Source organism: Echinococcus granulosus, assembly GCF_000524195.1.
Source record: "Echinococcus granulosus chromosome Unknown EG_S00004, whole genome shotgun sequence".
Classification (NCBI taxonomy): domain Eukaryota; kingdom Metazoa; phylum Platyhelminthes; class Cestoda; order Cyclophyllidea; family Taeniidae; genus Echinococcus; species Echinococcus granulosus.
This window is the reverse complement of record NW_020170384.1, coordinates 984,782-1,012,697: the sequence shown is the minus strand read 5'-3', so window position 1 is coordinate 1,012,697 and position 27,916 is coordinate 984,782. Positions and strand designations below refer to the sequence as shown.

At 40.6% G+C, this 27,916-nt stretch overlaps 3 protein-coding genes across 3 annotated transcripts; 2 read left to right on the top strand and 1 right to left on the bottom strand. All coding sequences in view use genetic code 11, as the record gives it.

Annotated features, from left to right (window-relative positions):
* Positions 1-1,688: 1,688 nt before the first annotated feature.
* On the top strand, positions 1,689-9,311 carry EGR_01107 (hypothetical protein; the record flags this gene model as incomplete). Its single annotated transcript, XM_024490356.1, has 8 exons — positions 1,689-1,961; positions 2,035-2,122; positions 3,907-4,222; positions 6,983-7,210; positions 7,294-7,514; positions 7,595-7,754; positions 8,065-8,623; positions 9,261-9,311. The coding sequence occupies 8 exons, from the start codon at positions 1,689-1,691 to the stop codon at positions 9,309-9,311; spliced, it is 1,896 nt and encodes a 631-aa protein (XP_024355175.1).
* Positions 9,312-9,430: 119 nt separating this feature from the next.
* EGR_01106 (hypothetical protein) lies at positions 9,431-10,895 on the bottom strand (the record flags this gene model as incomplete). Its single annotated transcript, XM_024490355.1, has 4 exons — positions 9,431-9,517; positions 10,180-10,218; positions 10,256-10,311; positions 10,853-10,895. 4 exons carry the CDS (start codon positions 10,893-10,895, stop codon positions 9,431-9,433), a joined length of 225 nt encoding a protein of 74 aa, XP_024355174.1.
* An 821-nt stretch (positions 10,896-11,716) lies between these two features.
* On the top strand, positions 11,717-21,900 carry EGR_01105 (Synaptobrevin-like protein; the record flags this gene model as incomplete). The annotated part of the gene is made up of 6 exons (XM_024490354.1): positions 11,717-11,772; positions 16,966-17,159; positions 18,927-19,006; positions 19,962-20,032; positions 20,364-20,626; positions 21,710-21,900. 6 exons carry the CDS (start codon positions 11,717-11,719, stop codon positions 21,898-21,900), a joined length of 855 nt encoding a protein of 284 aa, XP_024355173.1.
* Positions 21,901-27,916: the final 6,016 nt, after the last annotated feature.

Here is a 27,916-nt window from a genome sequence, read left to right as displayed (position 1 = left end):
TATAGCTTAGGTATTTTATCATATCACAAAAAAAACTCGGACTCTGTATTGGTGACAACAACAGACGATAACGATGAAAAAAGGGCATTTGCTTTGAGTCGCTTGGGTGGTCATAAAATCTAACTTCACAGAAGAAGATTGACTGTTGTGGATGTCTAAATCTACGGATGGACACAACAGAAGGAGATTGAAGTTTCCACCAACCCTAAGAACCACCACAGTTTATTTTTCTGCATTAAAAAGAATTAGAAAAAAACATTTGACTCGGACAATTAAAAAGCAGCCATAGTGAACCTTTTTAATGGTCCCCAAGCAAGCGTGATGTTTGTAAGCGCTATATGTCTTTTTGCCATCAACCAAATGGCATCTAAAATTCAAGGCTAGATAGCAATAAAAGGAGAAATAGGAAGCAGGACAGAGAAAGAATATTAACTCTGGAAATCTGCTTCCTAGACTTTTGCTAGATAATTTCTCTTTTGGGCAAATATGTCTACTATTAGCGTGTCTAAATAAAGCACATGGTCTTATGATAAAAAGTAATTTACCCATAAAACTCAATCTCAAAAGCGATTCAAAAAACAGACAAAACTCCCTGTACAGTGGCGCATTCGAAACGCATTTCTGACGCGGGAGCCAAAACCGTTCTCCTTTCTATGAAAATGTAGTGCCCAATACTCTCAAGTTATGAGTCATGTTTAGGGTACTGACCCCGGAGGAAAGTGGTATAGAAGAAGTCATGATTTGTCATTCGTGTGTCAGTAATGCCGAATTAATTAAGAAAGGGATTAGAGATGGGCCTACATTCGCTTGCGCACTCCTCAAAGCGGCATTGAAGCAAGGTCGTACTCATAGCATTCCAGTAATTTTATTCGTCAATAATAATGCGCTTTTTTACTAATGTAAAAATCTAAGTATTAGCAGAAGATTCTGTCCAATTAGTGACTGTAAATTGTTGCTGGTTAGATAAATCTTCATTAGGTCGCAAGCCTAATCTATGAAGGAAGGCCAGATAGACATAAAAGGTAATGCTTTTTAATAAAACTATCATGCATTATTTGTGTTTGCAAAGTATTAATGCGGTTTTATACACTGTCTTGTAATGGATAGGTGAGTGGTTACATTAAGCAAGCGCTTCTAACGAATTGGAGGTCAGCAGAGACCATTTATTTGGGCTAAGTAGGACGATTGAACCGTTCGTGATGTTCAGGTGGGGTGCTCATGTATGACGTTTTGAAGAGATGCTTTGGTTGTTCAGCCCAATTTGTTACCCAGGTGAGACAGGGAATCTTCTGCGTTTCCAGGGGGGTTTTGTGGAACATTGGTAAACATTGGAATTTTGATGCAGAAGGTTTTTACGAGCTTTCAGTCATTCACGAATTTCAATATAACATTCCTGATTTTTTGTTTCAAGTGGTATTGGTAATATTCGGTTGGTAATCGCTGTACTAAATATTCCGCACAGTCTCTCTCTTTAACGCGTATGCCGGCTTCAAATATTAGCCGAATGCCAACGCAGTTAAGAACAAATGCCAACAATTTTTTGACGAATGGTTTTTTTCGGAATGGGACCCCAGTATGCACGTTCTTCTATTTGTACTGAGCAGAATTGTATTCAGGGTGATGATTACATCGAAGACAATTTTTTGGACTTATGCCAACGGAAAACTTTTTGTCATCCAACATTAGCAATGCTATTCAGTGCGAAGGAAATTAAACCAAACATACTAAGTGGCCAGTTTGCAGAATCAAGGCATGCAGATGTTTCAACGGTGCATCCGGGACCTGGTGGTGATGGCCTCATATCACAGAACCCGGGCAAGCCAAAACCTCTCCCACCTCCGCCTACACCATGTGGTGGAGTGTTCGCTCTGAACACCTTTTCTTCTGACGATTATTCTTTTACAACCAATCCCAATGATATGAATAGTCTTACTTCGTCGGATTGGGGGGATGAAGCATGTGTAAGTCAAGTATAGTCCTGCGAATTGACTTCAGTTCCTTCTTTTATAAAGCCTTGACGACTTTGTTTTTTAGGAAATTGACAGGCAGCGATCGCAGCATGTACAGCAATTATTCAACTTCATTGATCAGATGCTTTTTGAACCAGAATGTCTAAAGACTAGTACTTCCTCCAATCAACCAAGAAATTCATCCGAGCTAAAAAGAGGTATCAACATACACGTGATCTATGTCAATAACTCTGTGGTAATTAAGCTGGGATGTAACTTACTTTATTTTTCAATGCTTAAAAAGCGATTGAATAGTCTCACACAATTGCAGGTTACAAAAGCCACATTTAATATGAATATCGTTCGTAATAGATATTTGACGACTATAACACTTACTAAACTTGCATTCAAAATGACATATCAGGTAATATTTAAGTGCATTTTAATGGTGCAGGAACAAGTTTACGTGTCTTTTATGTAAGACTGGGAAATACCATGTATCTATTTGGGAATACCTGGAAATTATTAACGCTTTCCAGGTGATATAGGTTTTAATAGTCCATTTCAATACATTATTTAATGTGTGTTGCACTTACGATAGTGTATTGATTCCAAAGATGGGAAGGAATTCATAAAGTGCTTTGAGCGCCCTCCCTACAATCACAACTGGATGATCACTTGTACCATAATTTACACTATCAGGACACAAATTAGCCTGAAAATAAATATGCTTTAGTCAGTCAAATAATCAGCAACTTTTATTTGCTCGACAAGTGCTAGTTATTTTCCAAAGTTATGCAAAATTTTGACAAAACTCCTTTCTTAATTCCCTGGAATTCTTCAGGACATGGCACATTTTTGCAGTAGTTTGGTCGCAAAATACTGTGTCTTACACAAAAAATGATTCAAAGCATTAATAGTACATTAGCTGATTTACAAATTATTGTCCTAATTTTGCAAATCACCGACTCTTGTTTCAATACATTTAATAGATCATGGATCAGTATAGAGTTACCAAAAATGTAATTCCGTTTATTTACATAGCTCACCGATGACCACAGTTGGATATGAATTAAGTGGGGTTCAATCAATTTAACGAGTAACTAGTCTTTCTTTAATGTGCTGTTGTGTAGACTAGGCCTCTCTCCAGAATTTAGTTGTAACCAGGCCGATTTTGGATTTTACGATTAATTGCTGTTTTTATTTGAAAATTATGAGATATTGGTAGGTATATGGGATTCGGAATAATACCTTTATAAAAATTTGATTAGTAATATCTATAGTAATCTTTTCAGTGGAACAAATGCTGGTAATTTCCTTTGGTTGTCATTTTACTAAAATGTGGAGAACCTCACCCACTTTGGGTTTTTCTTAATTTCTACATACACGATGCAACTCTGGCAGTATATTCATTGCTAAATGATAGTGAATACACAAATACCCTAAACTACAATGATAATTTATTGGTTATAAGTCGATAGTCGCCTACACTTTGATAGCGAAGAATAAAGTCAATAAAATATTAGTCAATCGAGAATTTCCAAATGGGGCCTTCATTTAGCTTATTCATGCATTGCATTAGCATTTAAGATGAAAGAGTTGTTCAATTGCTCTTAAAGTCTGCCAAAATTTACTAAAGTGTAGTTAGTAGTTTTTACCACCTGTACTTTCGGTGCTAGCACTTTCAAATTTTTTAAGTCTGTTAACATAGGATGCGCTTATTGCGCTGGATTCGTTGCAAAATTGTGGCGAACGCGCAAGGTGGCTTGGATGGGCGCTTTTCAAACCATAAACTCACTACGAACGTAGTAAATCTCGGATTAGAACACCCAACAACCTCTTAATGAAATCAAAGTTATCGCCCAAGACAATCCAGAAGTCAATTTTTGTCTGCAAATAACAGTTTGCATTTTAAAGAACATTTCGTGCTTGCATAATGTGCTGCTGTTTGAACTAGGCCTCTGTGGCCCCTCCAAACGACTGGCCAGTTCTGACTTTGCCTCGGTGAAGCACCTAATACCCGAGTGCGAGGAGTGGGTGGCAAAGTTTCCCCACTTTCGCCTCCATGGTGTGCAGATTCAACCGCCTCTGATGAACTCGAGAAGACAGCCGCAACAATGGCAACCCATGGTAGGACAGCAAATTAGACCCCCCGATTACCGCTTGGATGCACCACCGCCCACAATGCGGCGATTCACTCGATCGCCAGAGACTATCAGAGCGCCTCAAATTCCGCTGGACTTGCAGAATGTACCCCGCTTGTGTCTACCAGCGTAAGCCAATGTTTAATATTCACTTTATCGTCCCATATACGAGAGTTTTTACCTTCCTGGGCGATAATGAGTTCAAAAACCATAGTGCTAGAGCACAATACTATTTCAAATAGCGTTGGGCATTACCTTAGAAATATGTATATCTGATCAACGAAGCTGTAAGACAATATGTCACTTTGCTGCTTCTGATATTATGGCTTTCACAAGCACTTATGAGCCCTCTCAACTATTATTCTTTACAGCTTTTAACTGTAAACTGAGCGTATCCATCTGAGTGGTTGAACCTTAAGAACAATACTCCTAACCCCTTTAAAAGTTGAAACTGTTCAAAGGTTTGTTCCATTTGTTCAAGATACAGCAATACGGTAAAATACTAATCGACGCAAAACTTAATCCTAAGATAATGCGAACATAAAATGCATAGGAATTTGTGCTGAAGCCTAACGTTTAAGCATTGCAAAAGCGCAGGTTTCGATGATGCTGTCTAGTTTTCCATGGTAGTCAAGATTTTGGATTCCTAATATTTTTTAAGGTAATACCTTTTCCAGAGTAAATAATTTAAAGAGATGTCGTTTTATCCCCCTACTAGTTTCGAGTTTTGTCAAAACGCCTTCCACTTCAAAACAGCCATTATTACATTTATACGAACCCACTTATCTTTTCGTTTCAACTTTCCAAGTGTTATACCTTGTTTTCAATGCCACCTTCGAATCAGCGACACATCTTCCCCATGGTAGAGGATGCATGCTCGTGTTACAGACACCACTGCGTGCTTGGAGATTTGTAATGATGAACTCACGTTTGATCGTCAGTGAAAATTTGTGGCTTTACTCTTTCGTCAGTTTCGTAGATAGCTATTTGGCATTTGCTTTACTATGCATCAGATTATAAGTATATTCAGCAATTCACCCGGATCGCTCTTTTTTCTTCCTCACCCGGACTGCCACACCAGTTACCGATAGTTTAAATCTCCTTTCCTTGCACTCATACGTAAATTTTTGTAGTAAATCATCATTTTAATTTCGAATACGATGGCGAAAGCGGATTTACGCGCCTGAAACAACTTTTGTCTGCGAAAAGCTTTGGTGTAATATGCCTATCCGTTTCTTAGTCATCTTGTACGTCCTACTCTTGTGTGTGGAAATGCAAGGACACGCGGCTGTCGTCCGGCCTAATTAACCTCCCGTGATATATTCAGCAAAGGCAAATGGCTACAGCTCTTCTTACTTCAGCGTCTTTCTTGGAAATGCAGTAGTTCAGAATTTTGCATGCCCGAAGGCTGCATGCCCTTGCAGCACGGCTTATACACCCAGAGCACTTCCACTTATCCCTATAAAACAGCATATTCATATGGCATTATGTTTTTTTCTTTTAAAACAGTTTGGAGCAGCCTTTTTTGAGCCAACGCACAAATTATATGAACTCTGTAGTTTTTCGCATTAAACCATTAATAAAACAACTTTGCATGGAAAGCTTTAATTAAGCGCTTTTTAAGCATTCAGGAGTAGCGATTGTGCTTGTTAGCTTAAGAGCCACCTGAGTCAACCAGGCTTAATGACCCCCGCTTGGGTTGGTTTAACACATAACTTTAGGCTTACTATTCATAATTTATTTATTTCGTGAATGATGCGACAGTGAACCAGAAATAGAATGTAATGGAGATGTTTCAGGTGGCCAATCTTTGGTGATATGAGTATTGTTGAGTCTCAAAACGAATGAAAATTTTCCTCTGTTAATAAAAAGGAGGACTAAATGAGTATTTGGAGCAATTTTTACAAGACAGGAATGGATCATTCGTTTGAGGGTTAACGAATAGGTGACAAATAGCTCCAGTGACTCCGCGTATCATGTCAGTATAATAGATCATGTATGCATACATTTTCATTTTGAAACCCCAATATGGTCGAATTTTAGCATTCTCTTTCTAGTTTTCAGCAGGTCTCGCGCTTTTTCATCATTTCCATTATGTCCAGAAAAGCGTGTTTTGACATCTTGACACTTAGTTTCCCGCTAAGTCCAGTATATCTATTATTTTTGCAAACTGGGTAGGATTCACGTGGAACATGGGTTATTTCCGTTGGTCAACATATGCCAATTCCGGTATTCAGAGTGCATATTTGAAATGCGCTTTATCAATCGCAAGTTCTGATGTTTACACAAGTACGTTTTTGAAGTAGTACCAACATTCCTATTACACTTTTTTGAGGAATTTGGATCGTGATTGTGCTGTAACCTAGGCCCGAAAGTTTGGATTGTAATATGTCCCTGCGTTACAGCTTATCCAGCAGTACACTGGTTGCCGAACCAGGATCTATCATAATTAGAATTATAATTTAACGGAAAAAGAGCCCCTTCCATTGGTGGAACGCAAAAGATATTTCAATGGTACTGAGCCCAAATGTTACCTAAATGCGTGCGCTGATGCGAACCGCCGTAGGATGCTTCTCAACCTATTTTCTTGCCTACCTTCTTTCATCTACTAATTTTAGTCTTTTTTTAAGCCTGCGCTGAGTTCATGCAGCACAACGGATCGTTGCAACGAGATCAGTAACGACTTATGGCTTGGTAAATCTAAGCCGAATACATACTCGAATAAAATGATTCAGGGATTGATTAGATTGGTTAGGAAGACTTTAACTGGACTTATCCCCATGGTTTGAATTAACAATGACACTACGTTCTAATTTAATCAATGGAAGTATCCTGTCGTCCTTGACTACTGGAAACAATTTAAAGTGTTATTGTGGGCATTTCGACTAGATCACCCTTGGTGATCCAAGGCCAAAAAATTCAAACATCCTCCTCAGTGAACACAACAACTTGGCTCAATCGCTCTCGCGTGAGTCGAGTGGCGTCGCGAACTCAAGTTGGTGCTGCTCATGCGCGATTTCTGCACCCCAACAATGGCAGAACTCCCCTTTCAACCCTCCCCGAACATGCTCTCACAACCACCCCCTACGAGGCAGTAACAAGATTGGCTGCTAAATCGTGAGTTTTTCTCCTTAACTCTAGAAAGTGGGTCGAGAAAATTGTTATCAATGTTGATTAACTGAATGAATGCCTTCTTGAAGGAAGAAACCCCTGTATTCGGTTCGCCAATGGGGAAGTCAAGTGGTCAAGGCTCCCGAGAATCAAGTCATGACTCGATCTCCCCAGTGTGCCGTCTACATGGGAAGCAGGACTGCAAAGTCACACGACGGAATGATGAGTAAAGAGGCGCTGACACAAGCACTGGTGGAAATTATTCTTAATGAAGTACTAGGAGCACTGGATAATGGAATGTCTGCCTCAGGTACCGTGTCAATAACTTTCTTCGATTGCATTGTAAGATCTAGAGTGACTTATTCTACTTCGTGTTGTTTGTATTGGTAGAGAAACTGAAGGACTCTTTCGCTGTTACCGCCAAATTGTCGAAAAGCCTTGTAACTCTTAATTCGAAGGAATTGGAAAACGAGGGAGGATCACGTCGGGCGATGTCTCCAAATCCACCGTCCTCAACAAAGACACCGTCACCTTCACGGTTGCAAGATCGGTGGGTACAATATTCATTGACAGAAGTGCAAACAAGTGAATCCTGACGCTTCTTCGAAAAAAATCGCCCCTTGATATACTCTTGTCCTATGATCAATTGTCTATTGATACTTCCAGGGAAGTAGCCTCATTAATAAAGATAGCAGATCATGAAACAAGAGTTAATCAACGAGTAATTATTCTTCTAGTGAAGCATCATGATTGCTTGCTTGTGTACAACTATCAATAGGCACTTGAAAAAAATCTGTAAATTGAATTTACACCTGAAATAGTTGGTTCTTTAATGTAAAACTTGTATTGTTTGCTTCCAGAAAGAGTCCGGAAAGTTCCAAAAATTTTGTACTCGCCGGAAAGTCTTTCACTCTCACGACTGATTTCAGCAACTTCGCCATCGCAGCCTCCACATCCTCCATCTCCACAACGGAGAGTCGCAATACCAAGTTTTCCATCACCTGGCCCATTCGACCCGACTACAAGAGCTCCCTAAAATGCCTTTTGGACCCAATTCGGACTTCGCCCACCATTTACGGACGCTCCAACACTCCTAGTGGGCGGAATAGATTACAAACTGGCTCCACTCTTCCACCGATCATGATAAATAGGCCGAACCTTCAATTGATGTCGCGCCATTTCAGACGGCCAGGCAATGATGCCTCTCGATTGCCCTCAATTTTTCCCACTGCAGTAAATTATCCCGATGGAGAGGACAGTGAGACGAATTACCACTGCTCCGCGAAAGTATCGCTTCATGGGGGAAGCAACCAGACTGCTGTTTTGGGGCACTTGTCTCACTTGCGTGAGCCACTGAACAGTGAAAGACTGTCACAACATCAGATGGATGTTCGACAAAATCACTCGTGTGCGACCAAGGTGAGTTCTTAATGGTGGAAAGGTTTGGCATCTTCAACACTTTGGTAGCTAGGCGAGTGTTGCGCAATTGCTGCTACAACGTAAAAACAACAAAGATTGTGGATGTGTCTGCTTCAGGTTACCTCTTACCCACCGAAAGCGACGCAAATCGAGTACTCAGTGGAGGTTTCAGCCCAAAGACATCAACCTTCAGATCCCATTTAGTAAGTTAATGTATTTTTGCGTGACTATCATTTGGAATTCTGTTGCCTAATCAACAATTTCAAAAACATTGCAATTTTCTTTTCACTAGAGGAGGAACCCATAATCTACCTTCCTCCCTGCATAGCTTCAGTTCTTCTAGAATAAAGGCGTTAGCAAAATCAAAATAATTCACTTAGGTGTCAAGCAGAATTAGACTTTGTTCGACTAATGACTCGCCTATGGCGCAAAATATGATGACCAGCCATGCATTATCACCTCTGCATGTGCGCGGATGTGTGGAATTAATTTTGCATGCATCGAGGACGAATTATTCCCGAGGGGCGTGACAACCGTTCTGTAGTTTCTGAAGTGCACTTTAGATACGAGTATATCCCTTGCAATGGCCTAATTATCCCTTACTAATACTTCCCACTTGCTATTTTTCGGTTTTTAGACTGAAGCCAGTTTGTGGATGGATAATGACTCCCTCATCTGCGATATATAATTACCTGTCACTTTACCCAACTCCGTTGTCGATTGGCGTAAAAAGGAGGACAGATAGCGTGATCTTATCTTTATTTAAATGTAAATAAACCACAAAATTGAAGAATCCGAGGGATAACTTCAAACATTTGTGCTTTTGCCATCGCCCTTCAACAGTAACTTAAGTGCAACCCTTATCTCAGATTCAAGTTGATCCAGTTTGGCGCTCTTTTTCATCAGTGCAAGAGAGAATGTTAAGGAAATATCAATCCACAGAAAGTATGAAATCAAATTCCCTGAAAATGTGCAACAATGGACAAAAAGTCACCATTCTTTTGGATACTTGGGGGCACGCTCCTAAGATTGTCACTACTAGCAAAGGTTTTTACCGGAATCGGATTATTTTTAATTGCTTATGTGTTTCACAGAATAGGAGACATCACCATCCCTGAAAATGTTAAACCGATGAAAAAGTGGTTCAAATGCGGAGCAAGCGACGTGGCGCATGGTTCAGTAACACCTGATGCTTGGAAAAGGAATCAACGGAAGCGCGTCAAAGTCACACAAGAGGTATAAAACTCAACATTTGGTAATACTTATTCTGCCACCCAAAAAGATAATAAGAACGTCTAAAAATTAGTAAATTGGGTCTAGAACCGCCAGGCTCTCCTGTTCGCAAAAATCACTGATGAATTACAAAGTGTAAAACAACCACTTTAGGGGTGATGCCATAAAAATTATGACTATCTCCGTGAATGGATACGGAAACAAAATTATTGAAACCGTAACCAAGCATGCAAAGGGTGACCATGCGTCGAAACCGAAAATGAACATGCTCCAACATCAATAAATAAAAGGATATAATCATTTTTGAATGAAAATTCAGTAACTTTTATCAAATGTTGTATCTCTGAGATCTTTTTATCAAGCTAAAATCATGAATACCGAGCTAAAATGCTAAGTAACCTCAGCTGACGTTGCGTCGAGTTTATCAAGTTCGAATTGGACTGTGTCATGCATTCCTGAAACGAGAAACGGAAAAAGCTGGTTTGTGAAAAAGAACTAGGGAAATTAGTAGCTATATTATGCTAACGATGATTTCCCTCAAATCCAACTAAAACGTAGATTCAGCTAAATTGTGAAAAAAATTTCCAGGTAATTGCAAAACTTAGGAATAGGTCGAGGCAATAGCAGCCAAAAGGATGCACAAATGAGAAGACCACAGTTCAGAATGTATTGCGAATTGAGCAGAAGTTTAAAAAGGTTCCCCAAAGAATCAGGAATAGGAATTGAAACAAAAGGAATTAATGGGAGAGAAACAAATGACAACATCAGAAACAGGACAGATATTTTACCAGAGGACAGTGATTACATAAAGAGAAAACCGCGTATAAAAGTTTTTGTTGAAACTTTACAATAAAATTTTGTGTGACATTAAAGACACACAGACTGGAATTGATCAAAATAGCTCGAAAATTGACAAAAATATGGAGGGGAACAGCGGCAACTTGTCCACGATATCTCAGTGCTGAATTTTAAAACTATTTCTGATTTTATTCTAACCTTCAGGTAACGGGAAAGCCGTAGAGGAAAATGAGTCGACCATTGCTAGCAAACTACCACCTAAAATTATTGTTAATATAAATCTTATTCGTATTGATTTTGAAAAAAAAACGGGAAAACTACCTTGATAATCAGTTGCAAACTAATAATTTTAAGTAACTTAATTTTTGCATGTAAAACAGCGGAACGTCATGCATTTTTATGATGCGTGCGCATTTTTAAATAAAGTCACCCAAGTTGCGCATGCGTTGACCGAAGATGCGCTTAGCTCTCTGGAATTTGAGGGGTTTTAATGAATTAATTAGGTCCGTGTAGCCCAAAAATCTGCATAAGGTGCTTTTCTGCATGTTCACTTCGGTCAATTAATAACCCAGTAAATTAATGGAGCCTTAAGTATTTCATTCAAATGCTGAGATACCCTAATTCTTCTTCATGAGTCAAGAAACTCTCGAGTTTTTCGAAACTGATAAAATGGCGGAGTATCAGGCAATTACACTGGTGACTTGCAGAAGGCCTGGAAAGCTACTAGCATGACACGAAGCCCATGCCGTGCACACAACAGGGATTTTATCTAGGGGGTGGTTAGACGAATATTTAAGCAAATTACTAAATTTATTTATAGTTCCTCTCCTCTTTGAGGCTTTTAGTGGGCCTCCCTCTTCGATCACTTCAACTAACCAAAAACGTCAGTAGCTGTATTTCCTTGGATGTTAGAAGGCATTTGATCCTAAAGTTACCGATGCATCATGGAGTTTATACAGTTTGTGGAGTTTCAATTTACCCATGGACCGTATTATAAAGTAGTAACGTACTAGATTCATACTCATAAAGATTGAACAATGGTCACCAACTAGGGCATCGCCAATGTCAGTCTCTAGTCTTAATAAGATTGCACTAAAAGTGGAGCCATTTGCTGAATGGTGAGGTTTGCAAGAGTCTGATGAGACCAGTATACCACATTGTTTCTTCTGTGCCGTTTTATATGTTTCAGTGCTACCCCTTCCATCTATCTAGGCCTTATTAAACAAACAGAGAGGTGAAGCAGATGTCGTTTGTCCAAGTTTCGTACCTCCTCTCACAGATAAAATAGAGAGCTCCATAATGAAATGTTACAAATTCTTTAGTTCTGCATCGATTTGTTTATTAACAGCATTCTTGAGGAACACGGAACCATGTAATTGCTAATGGCAACGTTTTTGTTTAAAACAGCCACAATTTTATCCATTCAAATGGCACCCCTTATTTCGTGGCATTGAGATTTAGCATTTAGCCATCATCGTCCTTAGTCTTTGTAGAAACTGCAATAGGCAAAGTGGTAGGAAAGATCTTTAACTAATGACATGCAGTCATACAGTAGTGTAATACGATAGTGATTTATCCCTCGGCATTGATGAGGCGCGACTTGTACTTTGAATTAGCCCCCTTGTACCTCGCTGAGTGGGCTGGCCTTTTGGGCCATGCCAATAGTCCATACACCTTCTCTGCGCTGAATATATATTTTCCTCGAGTATTTTGTCTTCTCTCGTCTTCAGGGAGTCCCGGGACGCTACAGTAGCATGATTCAGAGACCATAACGCAGAAGGGAAAATCAGCCTGCGGAGATGGAAGTAACCGAGTGCTCAAATCCCTTTTAAACCCAGACATTAATTCACCGCAGTGTTGTCAAAGAATAAGGCTGGTTTTGGGTGTTTTATTAGAATTTGAACCTTTCGGCCTTAGCAGAAAGAATAGTTCAAATGAACATTAATTGCGGAAGTAAAAAATTCATCAGACCGCAATAAATTTCAAGAAATTTTTTAATGTAAAAGCCATTGGACTCCAAAAGAGATCCTAAGCCGCAGAAAACTTATACTGCTTCAAAAAAAAGAAATGCTAAATTACTACATGTTTTCATATTCATTACGTGTTTAATATGCCCCATTTGCAGTAAAAGTCTTCCTTTTTTAACCCGTCAAATATAAACTAACTATAATTCTTAGCTAAGGGGGTCGAACTTTTGGTTGTTGTCTGTTTAATTTTATTCCTCTTTCGAATAAATGGCGCTTCTTTAACCTTGAAGGCTCTAGGTCGGCACACAGCCCGCGCACCAAGGCTGCACTGTTGGCTACTTGGTCTCTGTCTAAATGTGAGTGTCAGTGGAAGGGGTCTGCATTTTAAGTTCATGGCTTCGCCTAATATACGTGGTTGCAGCTGAACTACTAAGTAGTCACCTGCAGTTGCTCCCTAATACCTGTCTAAGTATTGTTCCATAAGTGGTATTTATAAAATAAACCTCTTTTACTTTTTCCCATGTGAGCATTTTTGCTTATTTAAGATGATTTGATTGTTTTACCAGATTTTTTGCTGATTTGCAAACGCTAGATGTCTATTTGCGTCATTTGACCCAACGAATCTGCTTCATTTCTTGCCTTCCACTAATCTCTCCGTTGTTCTTTTCATCCGACTTGATTTTTCGTTACGTTCACGTCGCATAAGTAAAGCCTTGCGATGAAAGCGCTATAGCCCTCTTAGTTTTGTCTCGATTCATACTGGCACCTTGTCGTAATCGTTGTTAATTTTTACCCTTCTCATGTGAAATCTACTTCATTAAATTAGGTCATTTACCCACGCTTTATGGTGCTAATTTTGACGATCTCAACATGACAGGTTTGACTTTCCTGTTCCCTGTTACTTGAAACGTCTGGCTAGTTTTTATTGAGACAGAGATACCGTGTCCTAATTCGATGTTTTATTTGCTATGGTCTCCGATATTTTTCTTTGTCATCGTATCAGTATAGTAGATCAATCATTGCTTCAACGCCGTGGATTATCCAATGCACATAAATTCCATTTTTATAATTGGTTTTTAGTGCTCATAGGAGTTGTTCCCTCGTATCGCACTTCATTTTCTTATGTTCTTCGACCACTCACTGGTTTGTATGTGATAAAAATGCAGTTAGATTTAGCTTATGTTTTTTACTTTACTTGGTCCTTATTCAAGCACTTTGCATAAATGATTGCATTGTACCATCTGCCTGACCCTCTATATTAATTCTTTGCATGAGGCGTACTACTGTTTAAATAATTTAAATTGACTAATTTATGGTACTTGTACCATCTGCTGTTAGCATTTTATTCACCTCAAAACAATGTCACTTCCTCTCAACACCTCACTTTCTCGACCTTCGTGTAAAGACGCATCCCCAAAAATCACCTCGAGTCTACATTTTAGCAACGGGGTTTGTGGACACATTCGATTCTCACTGACCCTTTCCTATCATTGGTTTTTTTACGAAATTTGCCGCTGCGAATTCCACGAAAATATCGTTTGGTTTGACTTTGCGATTTGATGTCGTTTACCATGCTTCCATATGCTTCTGTATATAATTTAATGTGTTTTTAGAAAAATCATCAACTCTTTTTTATGCCTTACGAATTTGTGATCCCAGCACCCGATTGATAGAACACACTTAGTTTTGCACCCAACGTTGCGTAATACTACACGATGCAAATGCTTCATTCCCTAGTTGCATTTTTTCTTTGCTCTTTGCAGTATCAATTGTAAGATAATACTTAAGCCCGCATGGTGAACTCCGTTACCCGTCTACCTTCCTAATCATTGTTTGATTTTAATTTGCTCGTTCGCTGAAATATTTAATTGTTGAGTTAAATACACTAGAATTGGTTGAGCTAGTAAATATGGAAGTATTGAGACTTTTATGAACCTACTCTAAGTAGTCACGACTGAGCGTATCCGCTTCATGATTACGAGGGATACGGTCTCGGGACATAAGACTTGTTGCTGATTTTTAGCACGCAAATGTACGCACTTTTTTCATTTTAGTCTGAAAGGCCATTTGCAGAACATTTTTGTTATTCATGAAAGCAGTTCTTTTCATTTTTAATAAATGTTTGTTATACATTTTTATAGCATAGGCTGAGCTGCATTGTTTAAGCACGAGTTCTCAGGGATGTTCTTTTTTTCTGAGGACTTGCTGGCTATGCAATATATGTTTAGTTTTAAAATGTTCGCCTGCGAGGTCATTTTGTTTGCTAGGCGGCGTTGACCTGAGGGGATAATTAAAGTTATTAATTTCTATCTGCCAAAATGTGCTGTTTTACAAATGTTGACAATTCTCCCCCTTCGACTGCATCACTTTTAATTCACCTCTCATTTAGTTACCTTGCTAACTGTACTTCTGGCTAACATATCTTGTCTATAGCAGAATCGAGCTGTAGTGCTAGGAGGCAGGATATTAGTTATGCAGCGCCTAGTTTCGACACCGTGTTTGTGTGTTGTAGCTGCGTAAAAGTTTTATGAGCTACTATCCTACCTTTTTATTAGTCCACACAAAGGACGGATTAGCCTCCACTACGGTTATGCAAATTGTTTCCAATCAAAATTTTTATTATGTAGATGTGCGTTTATGGCCTGCTGACCTATCTGAAAGTGACCATTTAGGTATGAACGTCTCATCACAGGTGGACGATGTGTTCTAACTTCTGAATGCATTGGGCATTAAATGTTAATTGCTTTGCAAGTGAATAACCACTTGTGTCTTTTAGGGAATTAGGATGAGTTCTTTTTTATTTGTTTAATTATTTATAAAGGTCAGTGGTAATGAAGCGCTGTAAATACTTTAATTCATGTGTGGACAATTCTTTAAGTACTTACTCTGGGCAGCTAGAAGGCCTCAAGGCGCTGTCACATTATTATTGGGGGCGATCAATTAGGCGGCTATCCGCTTTTGTCACATTAAGTATCCAGTTGCAATCCATTCTTAGAAGAAGGGGGATTTCTTCCGCTCCTGCGATGTGCTTGAACTACGCACCAGCGGAAACGTTTCTTGGCTTTTTATTTCAGTGTAGATTGGCGCTGATCTGACACACTTGTTGGTTTCACTGACGGGCGTGAGCGGGAGTTTGTCGCTTGGGTCATGCAGCTCCCATGGGACTGATTCTCATTGGGTTTTTATAAAATAGCCAGATAGCAGAATATTTAAATGTCAAAAATGTACTAGCAAGTCAATTTGTTAAGCTTGGTACGCTGTTTTTTAACGAACCCCATAACTTAGTCGCAAGCATTTAATTTCCACGAATACTGAGCACTTTCCTATTAGATGTCATTGGACGTTTATTTAAAGCGTCGGGAGATGCGCTGGCCGGTTTTTCCTATTGCCGTAACAAGTTATAACCAACTTCATCCTACTTAATCCGGGTGAATTTTCTAAAATATCTGTTTTAAGTGCCAAACAGGCGGTCGTTTATCATGAACGTGTGCTGTCACAAACAATTCGAGGTTAAATTTGTAAGAGGCCTTTGAGACCTGGGATGTGATTATTGGTTTCCGTCGTAGGATGGAGATTATTCCCGTCTGTCAAAATTTTATGGTATTATTGGCTTATCCCTCTTCCAGGCGACTGCGGTCACCGTTCCATAGGCTATCCGGAGCCTAGTTCCTTAGCTGTTCCAAAAAACAGTGCAAATCAAGCCACCTTAACAGCGCAAACATCGGGTTTTTGGAAAAAAAAGATCTGTTTTCAACAATTGACCTTCAAGATAGCCTTTGTATCATGTCGGTTGCTGACCTATTGAAGAAGATCTTTTTGAATGTAATTACGTCAGGAAACGTATTTTAATACGACGCAGGAGGAATAAAATGCATCCTTTCATTAGAATTATCGGTGCATGTTTTCAATTCCCTAGATAAATAATTCATCGGACCTTATTACGTATATTTTGGTAGAATGAGGGGAAGATGGAAGGAATCGTATCTCCTTAAATCACCATCCTTCTGGTCCACTGAGGGCAGAAAATATTGTTGCGTTTTGCCTTTCGACCGTCATTCTCTTAATCTCACTCGTGTTTCTGTCTCATAAAACAGATTCTCTAATCGCTATTTTGCATAAGCGAACAGGCACTTGATTACTCTGTTTCACTAATTTCGAGGCACTTTTGAACTTTGCACCACCTAGTCAGTTGCCACGTACTCGCTTATCAGCAGCTTCTAAGCCTGATCAATCTACATCCTTTGCTTTTACACCTACATCCAACATACTGTACTTGAACATAACAATGCATTACTGTATGTGCCCTGGAGTTGCAAACGAAATGAGATTGTGTGGGAATTTTAGGAACTCCGATCCGACAGGCGATCAGCGGCAGCCGCAACAGCCACCAGCGGCTGAGAAAAAACTCGAAAAAACGATAAACAAGCGGCTTCAGCGGACTCAGGCACAGGTCAATGAGGTCGTAGACATTATGCGGGTGAACATTGAGAAGGTCCTTGAACGCGATAAAAATCTGTCACAACTAGATGATCGCGCAGGTAAGACAGTAAATGCCCCTTTTGTCCCAATATTTACAGTCGCTCCTCAGTGGAGGGGTGAAGTACCCTTCAATTAACCACTTTCTTTTTAAATGTATCGATAGGCTCTTTGCTAAAGGGAAGAGGTAGGCGTTTTGTCTTTCAAACCCTACGATGCCACTTTCATTATTTGATACTTAATACGTTCACACTGGAGACATACAATTTTATGCGACCGTCAAAATTCAGTGAACGTTTACTTCTGACTTGAGCGATATATGGTGTCAGCATCTGATGTATTCCTGTCACTACTCCGGTAACAAGTAAAACCCCTTCCATCGTTGTTCTTATCTGTTAGTATCATCTTTTGAAAGCGACCACCGAGGCTATACCAGGTTGTGACGTTTCAATTCATTTAGAAAGTTTCCTTAAAATGGCGTCCCAGAAACCTGTATTATTACCCTAAAATCGTTACGGCACTATGTAACTCCCGAATCTATTTCATTCACAATCTCGAATAATTTTAAAGTGATGTATGCATGATTAACTAGAATTTTTACAAGCCTTGTCAAAGTACACGATCGTCGTCTTTCATGATGATGCATTTTTCGGTAGCTCGAATGCAGCGTTAACTACCTTACCGAAGTGTGTAACTGCAGTGTGTCTGGACGCGTAGCCAGAATTTATTTCAGCTGTAGCCTTTGAAACTCCTTTTGATCGTTCCGTCCATTGTTGGCAAACAAGGCAAGAACCGTGCCGTCAGCAGTGAAAACGTAGAAACGAGTGTTCCTTGATGCGAATAAATACATATTTCATCAGATTGGAGATCAAGCTCACTACTTAGGGCTCTGCTCTACTACAAGTATGTGCATTTTCCGGCACTCATCCAGCATTACTAAAGGGTAATTTTTCACTTCACTTTTCTTCACCATAGCTGGACGTTTTGATCAGTTCTAATGGTGTTTAGAATACATTGCGAACCTATACGTTAACATGCCTAACGATGCACTAGTTCTCGTGCCGCGTCTTTCCCTTCCTCCACCCTACCCGCGCAGTCGTTTACCCCATCAGTAAGTTGATGATTCCACTATGGCCTCTGTCATAAATAAATCACGAGGCAGGAGCATTCAATTGATCCCTTTATTCAGGAAGATACATTGTCCTGCTTTGTTTTGCATTCATTCATTCAGAGCTGAAACTGACAAGCCATCACGGTTTGGGGATTTAGTTTTCGGTTATTCTTGCACACCTGCCTACCTCCTAGGACGCCTGCGCAGTTCTGTTTCATCTAAAACTGTTTCCTGGTCGACAGTGCTCACCAGATTTCACCACCAGATTTCCGCTTGATTATTTAATACCTCGCGATTTCGGGAACCAAAGTTCTTCTAATAATTGGTTGTAATCAGGGGAGCACGAGACTATTTAGCTTCTGGCTCTTCCCATTAGGGTTATTTTGATGTATGGGTGAATTTTTCGCTATTCCGGGTCCTGTGTGGGAACCTACTTTCAGAGTCTGATTGGCGCGTCGATTTTCTCACCTTAACCTGCATATTGCATGGAAGTGGAATATTTGATTGAAAGGAGGTGAATTAGGTTGGAAAGAAAAAGTCATATGTGAACGATTGGTGGCATATGAGAGCCGAACACCTGAGTGGCTCTGGTGGCCGACTTTTCCCCGACACCTTGATAGGTAGCGTGTTAATTTATTATCCCAGCCGTGAGACGAGGTCAACTTTGTGGACACTAACTGATGAGCACAATTGGATTTTTCTGCCTTCTATTTTGCAGATGCACTCCAGGCTGGGGCGTCTCAATTCGAGGCGAGTGCTGGGAAGTTGAAAAGGAAGTTTTGGTGGAGAAATTGCAAGGTAAGTTAATTGGTAATCACTGATCTACTTTTTTAAGCCGTTGGTAATTGAAAGCGTTTTTTTCACTTCGTGTCTTGCCTGGGTCAGATAATTTAACGCAATCTTGTAGCTTAGCTGCTTTTAGGGAAACATTCGTATATTTAATGAATGCTCGTTATATTAGTACCCTATGGCTTCCTTTGCCAACATCCTGTGATCGAATTTCAGCTTTTAATGGTACTTTGTGGTCTCCTGGCTGTAATTGCCATCGTTATCATCGGTAATCTGCGTCAAATGTTGTTGTTTCCGAGATTTGTGCATAGGCTTCTAGACAATAACACCTTATTTCGAAAAAAAAACAGCATGATAAGCGTCCATGCTCTCACTTCTCTCTACTCAAAACAAATAAAGGAACCTCCTAGTAATGTAGGGAAGGCCTTTGCACCAACCTCGAAATCCCCGTCGTGTTTGATGTTGTAGATTTTTGCTTGTTGTCTGTTTTCTAAATCCCCGACAGACTATTTTCTGACTCATTGTTTTTTAGCACTTATGGATTGTCAAAAAACTAGATTCTAGTTTGTTTTTTTTACGACGCCACTTTCAAATACCTCCTATCTGGACATGAATTGTTAGTTTTTGAAATAATGACTTGTGAAATCCTCTTTTTTCTTAAGGGACCCCCGTTGACTTCATTTTTAGGGGTGTTAATTTCACTCGCTCAAATGCCAGAACGAATGATACGAGGGTCACTCTAGGAATTCCATTTTTCTGCATCGGAACACGTAATATGCTGCTCTCATGAGTGTATCACATCGTGCTTATTGGTCGTCAAACGCTCCTTATTTGATCACGATACCCATTTGTTGTAGCTTGTTGTGGGAGTAGCTTTTTCAACAGGATTCGGTGTCGTCCTTATTACATAAAGTTATTTTTCCCTCCTTTAATTCCGTATTGTAACCCCTCCCCCTCTGTCTAGATTAGCTTAATATATTCCTTTAATGACCCATTCATTTTTACTCTTTCAGTATCTCTTACTTCAGAAAAGCGGTAAGCTAACCTAGCAAATTATATGAGTTGTCCTCTCCTCTCTTCCACACGGCTAATTTTATTCGATTTGATACGGTCTTACAATTGGACGAGGCCTATTTTGAGGTTCAGTATGGGCCACGAGCGAGAGGCTGATGACATTTCACAGTTACTCTTAATGTTCTCAAAATAGACGTCGGTTTTTCATTGTCAATCTGACTTAAAATCTCGCCTCTTAAGTATGAGCAAACAATGTCTTGTCCCATTGTCCACAATCCCCCGAAGTTAAATGTAGTATTTTTCTGCGGTTCTCTTCACTTTCGAATCCCATTCATTTTCTTTTAATTTTTAGGGCTGGTAACAGTGTGAATGCAAGTAACGCACTAACCGCCAACACATCATTCAGTCTTTCGCCGGATCTGCCACAGTTAGAGGCTCAAGCACACCCACCCCCAGCCTCCATTGGCTCCCGTTTCAACTGGATTTTTCCACATGGTAAGGAGGAGAATCCCTCGACGCTTCAACAGCCTTCCTCTGCACAGAGCGGCGATAGCTCCGAGAACATCGCGTCGTTGTCGAAAGCGCAGCCTGAGGCAGAGGCAGTAGAAGAAGAGAGTAGAGCGGGTTCACTGGATCAAGGCGTCTGATGCTAGAGTGTCTGATCGCGCCTCTATTCTTTCGTCATTTGTCCATTGAACCATGCTGCGTCGACCAAGGAGACATGTATCCTCTCCCCTTTCTTTATCTTCTATTTCTGTCTGTTTGTTGTTTGTTGGTTGGTTTGTATTCTCGATTTTACAGTCACAAAAAGAGTCCCCTATCTACCGCCTCTGCCATTGTTGTGCCCTATTTTATCAACAGTATGGACCGTCAATGTTTTTGATTATATCCATCATGGCCATATTAGCCCATGTATGTACGTATGTAAGTAAGTGAGTATTATTGACGTGTTGTTTTATTATCGAGCAGCACGCAGTCCTTGTCCGTGTTTCCACTCTTCTACATTCTCCCGCTCCCTTCCTCCTCCCTTACCTGCGTTCTTGAATGTTCTCCAAGAGCTTTACCACCACCACCACCACTAATCCTCTTCGGGTCGTCCATTTTGCAAAGTTAAAAATGAAACGAGTCAGTTCTGTTTTGTAAAGCCGTGTATGTGCGTGGGTGCGTGCCACGACCTCTGGAAAACTCCTGGGCTATGTCGAACGCTCCCATCCGCCTTTGTGGCCAATTTCAGCGTCCGATAAATCCCATTAGCTTAGAGGAGATTAAAGGTTTGGCGAAGAGAATTAGGTTAGGAAGAGGGGAGGAGAATGCCTCCTGCCTTGTGTGTCCTCACAGATCGTTCCGGCTATGTTGCTCCCTGGGGTATGCGACCGGAAGGGATCCTGAGTTGTTGAGTCACCAGGAGCTACTCGTAGTTTTCCATTAACTAAACCCCAAGTTGGGAAATTATCTTAATTAACTTCTTACTGGAGGATGCCTGTTTGTGTCAAGTTCCTGCAAACTTTGCTTCTGCAATTCTACAGAAGAAATCGTTACGTAGAAACGGTTTAGGTCATGGTCAAACCCCAAACTTTTATGAGCTCCTTAAGTTTCAGCATAAAGTCGCTTTTATTCATGCCCAAATTTATCCAAGAACGGATGCACTGTGTTTGGAAGACCTTTCAATGCTGCCCATTGAATTATTCTTTAAATTAGGCGAGTCTGAAAATGCGGCTCATTATGTTCGGTCCTCATTTCAGTTGATTCTCGCTGCCAGCATTACGCATGCGATGCCTCGATTTTCTCATCTGAAGTGTGGTCTGCCTCTCGCAGCAGCCGTCACAGCACAGTCGGTGCTGCAGAATAAATCCACATACCAGCCGTGCCAGTCATCAAATTCCCATTAAATTGAGAAGATGCCTGGTCACAGCGTCACTGGTCCCTCTTGTCAATTTCACTGGATCTGGGGTTTTGTCCTATGTGAGGTACAAGGGAAGGTGTTGGTCATCATGCATGCCCATCGCTAATTGTAGGAAACACTAGCCTAAAATCAAAGTCATGCAACAAGGAATGGAGTTTAACATGGTTTCGCCTCCATTCCTCTGTCACTTTGTTTTGACGTCAGCGCTGCCCAGCCGTATCTGTATGAGTCCTATCCAGCTGCTAGGGAGATGGAGGCGCTATCGCGTGTTCTCCCAGTTGAAATCTTTATGCAGGTACGGTAAGCAGCTCGGCAACAAAACTTTTCCAAGCAGTTTACAGCCAGTGCCGATTCAGTTGTTGATAGCTTTCCTGCAGGCCACGGGATTGGGGTAGTTACCGAAGAGAGGCGTCATTTTCAGCCCTTCTGATAGGAATCGCCACAGATTCTCCTATCTGTAGCGTATCCTTCTTCTGTCACGTTAAGGGTTGACTTCCAATAATAGGAATCAAGGTAGTTTTCCTTCAAAATCGGATTCGCTTTCTGCTGCCACCAGTGTAGCGACCCGAGACTTTCCTGAAGATGGAATAAGGCAATACTAGGTTAGAAAATACATTTCTGATATATGGGAGGGCTGGGGGCTACTGGCACGGCGCAGAGATCAGCCCACCCGGCAGAGGCACAACGGTCAAGCCCTAAGTGGTCCGTTACCAACAGTGAGAGTTAAACAAACAGCCAGTGTATTACAGTAGGGTATTCTTAGTCTGAAGATAGCAAAATACAGTTTGTTAGCAGCTAAACAGATAAAGCATTGGAGTGAGTGTGGTGGTAGTTGTTCCTCTAAGACTGGTAATAAGTATGGCAACCGACTATTTTGAAAACGATGAAGTCAATTTGAAATGGTAGAATTTACTGCAGCATGGTAAACACGACTCATTCAATGTGCGGCATATTCCCTTCAAACAAGCCACCAAGCAAGTAGGCCAACAATTGGCCCGAATTTATGAGGTTGAGTTTATTGATGGTACTCCTAAAAGTCCCTTCTGTTTTCAGTTACCAGTTGAATTAGTTGTTTCAATGACGTCCTTGTACAAAGAAGTTAGTGGCGTGCCTTGAAAAGTGTGGAGTCTATTAGAAGTCCGGATCGTGGTTGTTTTTATTCATCCAACGTCAGTAATCGTGACTTAGAATTTCGCTTGTGTATGCCTAGTTATCTGTAGTTCAATTCTTGTACCGGAGTGTTTTAAAAGACGTAGCGCTTACTTTGTGCCACGAACGCATGCAGAGCTTGAACAGAAGTTAGGATTTGGATCCTAGTTGTCCTTGGATGGGAATAGGGACCTCTAAAATTGAATCACAAGTAAGGATCATCGAAATCTCTTAGAGAGAATAAAAACAAGTTGTCCATAATTTGGTTGTTTACTTGTAAACTAGCTGGTTTTATGTACAGTCGTATCTTTAGGTAAACGGTGCCGCTGATATGATTTGCGATGGTGCATTCCGCTAAGGCGCTCAAGGGTTAACCTTCCGGTGGTTTTGATACTCGCAACTTAAACTAGGTTTTTTCCGTGCATCCCGAAAGCACAAATCTCGTGACCACCGTCCTCGCATAGCCCAACTTACTGCTGGAAATTAGGATATATAGGTTTCTGTACTCAACTACTACGTTCCCGAAGTGCAAAACTGTTCACCACTGCCGTCACATATGTGTGACACCCCGATTTTATAACCAAGATTAATTGTGATCTGTTTCATGCTAGAGCAATGCAACACCTGGTCTGTGATGGTCGAGTTTCCTCTGTGGTCCTATTAGTAAAAGTGTTGAAGGACCTAATATTTACCCGTTATTAGCGACTATTACTGTTATTCACTCCAACGCTTTTCCCCTCCTATAAGAAATTAAAGGTAAGGATACATTCGAAGATAATTTTGATTATTAGTTTGCTTGTCTTCATTTTTAAGAAAGCATACGCCCTAACTGATAGAAATTGGCACTCTTGAAACAGGAATTAATTGGGGACTGCAATACAAATTTTAGTGGGGTGCGGCTTACCCGGCATGTGCCTACGTCACCCTTGAATTTTGGTAACTGGGACCATCGTCTGTCTAAGAGTTGCATTAGACTGCAACTATAATATTCTGAATGCAAAAGGTGTTTACTGAAGCATACTTTTATCCAAGCGACCTTTGGCCTTAAATTTTAAGCGCGTTTTAATTCTGGAAGATGTTTTAACCATGACCTCAGAAGATGTTTCCAGTACATATGCTGGAAGGAAATCTAGTTCTCTTTCCTCAACAGATTAGAACTTATGTAAGAGGCACATATGGGATATAATTTCGAGGGGCAATTAATTTTACCAGGGCAGCGTTTTGCCATACGCAAACTGTAGACGATCTTGGAATAATTCGCGCCTTTGTTTCCAGCTTAATAAGAAGCGTTTTAATGCCTCGCAAGAGATTACATTCTTCTGAATCTACTCCGTTTTGAAGGCACCACGCTTTGTAGCCGCATTTTTTTGAAGAATAAAACAGGATGGCTACTTTTTTTAGATGAGGCCAAAATTACCGAGAGCCAACCCTCGACATAGATCCTTGGGTGTGCCAAACAGTTGCTTAAGAGGAATTTAGTCAGTTTATCTAGGACAAAACAAATGCTAACGGGCCACAAAAAAATGCCGCTATTTCAGTTAATTGCAAATAATCAGGCAGCTGGGTGACGGTCGGTTTTTTGTTCAACGTTCCCTTACTGCTCTTTGATACCTAAAAGCTACACAGTTTTCAGCATAACTCATCATGCCATGAGAACTACATGATTTTATCCAGAAGCATAACTTCAAAGCATAAGCAGTTTGTTCCGATGCCTTCAATGGTTAAAAACGCCTCTTACCGCGTTTTTGACATCTACACACTGGATATAATGGATTACCAAAGGTACTTACTACGTACGAGGCTTGGTTAAAACCTTTAAACAGTAATATCTTGCATTTGATTTGGCATTAACACATTTCTCACTCAGATAAGTCCATGATTTATACCGTTTGGTAGGCATCTTATTTGTAGGGTGCAAAAACCTTATTTTACGTGCTAATCTGGTCACTAATTTAACCAATGACAATGAAATCGCAGAGGCATGAAGAAAAAGGAAGTTAACAATCTATCAAAATACTTAAAAATCATATCCCCAATGTTTCAGTTGCTTGTTTAACTCCCGGTTGTGATGACGGGCCTCTTAGGGGCTCTGTCATTGGCCCAGAGGCCATACCAGTAGCCCTTCTCTTCCCTCCTAGCATTTCTGTACGTCGGCACTCCATATTCTGCCCGAGTGTGACTCCTTCTTTCGTCTTCAGGGAAGTTTCGGTTCGCGACATTATAGCGTACTGATGCAAAGATGGCCAAACTGAAATGACTGGAATTAAGCACTTCGCCGTCTCATTTTGTTCCCTTGTTTGAGCATTATCATCGAAGAAAATTGTGATCAATTCAGATGAAAAATTCCTTGCTGAAGAACATTCTATTTCCAAGTCACTACAGTATTTTCACTGTAAATGCAGGACCAAATTAAGGGGCAACATAATGTATCTTTTATCAGAAATAAGTAGAAAATGTTAAGTGAGGTAGCTAAAGTTGAGAGGATTATCAGCAGGATCGAGACTACATTCGTTAAGGAATCACGTTGTACTCAAAGTTATTGACACCTCCTGCACTTGTGAAGTAATTTATGATCAGTAAATACCCTCGCCGACAAACATTCGCCCAGTTTTTTTCGTGTGGAAGCTTTTAATTTGTGTAATTTGCGCATAAGGTGCACAATGTGCATGATCGGTTTTCAAGGCACAGGTTGGGGGCCAGACATTTCAGCCCGACTCAGAGTAACAAGCAGAACACTTTTTTGCCACTTTGACATGGTTTGTGGAAATTGATCATAGCATTTACCAAACTAATCTCTCTGCTGGGTCGCTTTAAATAGTTGCTCATGTGTCTGACAAGAGCATTCTGGCAACAACTATTGGGAATGAATCGCAACGAGACCGATTTTTCGATCCCAAAAATGAAAGCGAACCAAATTCTCATATACTTCTACAAATAAATGTTGCTGATGATTCTGTATCCACACTTGGTTTAACATATTTCACCTAGGACAAAACCAGGAGCGTTGAAAAAATAGGCGCATAAATGTAGAGACTACAACATCTCTACCAGTGCATGCATCTTGAGGTATCGTTGCTGCTTAGAGCGCCGACAGGAATGTAGTCCTTACGACTCATGAGCCAACAACAGCTGTCTTCGCAAATTATTTCTCAACATCATCAGTACCTTAGTTACTCCAGAGACGTATAACCCGAGCAACCTACGAGGAATTCACTGTTCAGGCATGAGTAACACCGGACCGCATGAGTCTGTCGCGAGTTTCAGTCTTTGGCTGAAACCCTCAGACAAAATCTTGGGCTGACCACAGCGAAATTCTGATCAAGGCTCCATTCACGGCTTGTCATAAGAAGGCAATCATAACACCTTACGGTCGGATGCAATCATCCACACTAGTTCTTGACAGGTTATCGCTTGCCCTTTATGAGCGTAGGGGTGGACAATTACAGGGCCTGGAAGATGGTGCAAAAAACGACCTCCTCCTCACCCTCCGCTTTACCATTACCGAGACCGTGTACAGAAGAGTCAGGCGTTAAGTTCCCACAAGCGCTAAGAGTATTCTACTTTCTAGAAAGGCAACTGGGCTGTGGTTAGTTGTCAAGGTGAATAAAATCGAAGTTTATTTTAACATGTAATAAAGATACACATTAGGCGCCTGTGTACGGAACCGCCTTCCCCAAACATCTGTATTCATATTCCAGATTTGCAGGAAACAAGATTAGAGCAGGAATGCATTCAATACAAAAAAGGCACGGAAATGTTGACACAAATTTAACAAACGAATTTTCCAAGTCCACACTTCACGGAGAAAACAAAATCTGCGAGGCGGAATCACTCATGTCTCCGACTGAAATGGAGAAAAAAAGTACTAGCCTCGAAATCAGAGCAGGTACTTCCACCAACTCAAACTAGAGGTGGGATTTAAGATAACTAAAAATTGTCACATAAATGCTCAACATGGTGGAAACTGAATCTTTCCCACAGTTTTCCACCAACTCCTCGATTAGCAATCACAACATGTAACAAGACGGACATCTGAGAGCGGAATGCCAATTCACATCAATGTTTATATGAGAACAAAGTCAAAAGCATTAGCAAAAATTAACTTATGCTGCCACAGCACCGGTGGAAATGTTTTTTGCACTACAGCGGCCACCACTTCCTCGCAATTAATGACGTATGTACTTGTGTTGGACGCGACAGCTCAAATCTTCAAGTGGTATCCCATCCTCCCGCCCGCTGCGCATCTATTCGTCCATCTAACCATCCACCTGCCAAATTCAACCACCCCTCCATCCATAGTGCAAACGTGTCAATCTTCGTCAATCAAAACTCTCAAATCAACTAGTAATTCCAGAATTATGAGATTCACCCGAAATCCCAACATCTGTGGACTTCAGCAAGGCTGGTAATCACATCGTACAATCTAGGTCAACAAGATTCAGCCTTTATTAGCAGACTGAACAGCAGCCATCAATCTTTCGTACCCCAACGCCAAATCACGCCCATGAATTGCTATCTCTCCTCAATCCCGTGGCCATGTAAAACTGTACAGTGCATTTATAGCTAACCTAGAAAAGACATGAGACACGAACGGTAAAAATTACATCGCATAAGGGCCACGGAGGGACACCTCGGGACTTACGGTTTAGTAGTCCAAGGCTTTCGTCATCTGGATCAGAATCATTCTCTCTTTTCATCCCATCACCTAAAACATAGAAATTGGAATTTTGACGCTCCACCCAAGCGAGTAAAAGTGAGCAAGCGTTTCAGTTAAACTGTTGTGAAACTGCGACAACCGGAAGTAGTCCCGTGCTGCTGATTTCCGTCAACAAGCAATAAATTACAAAAGACCC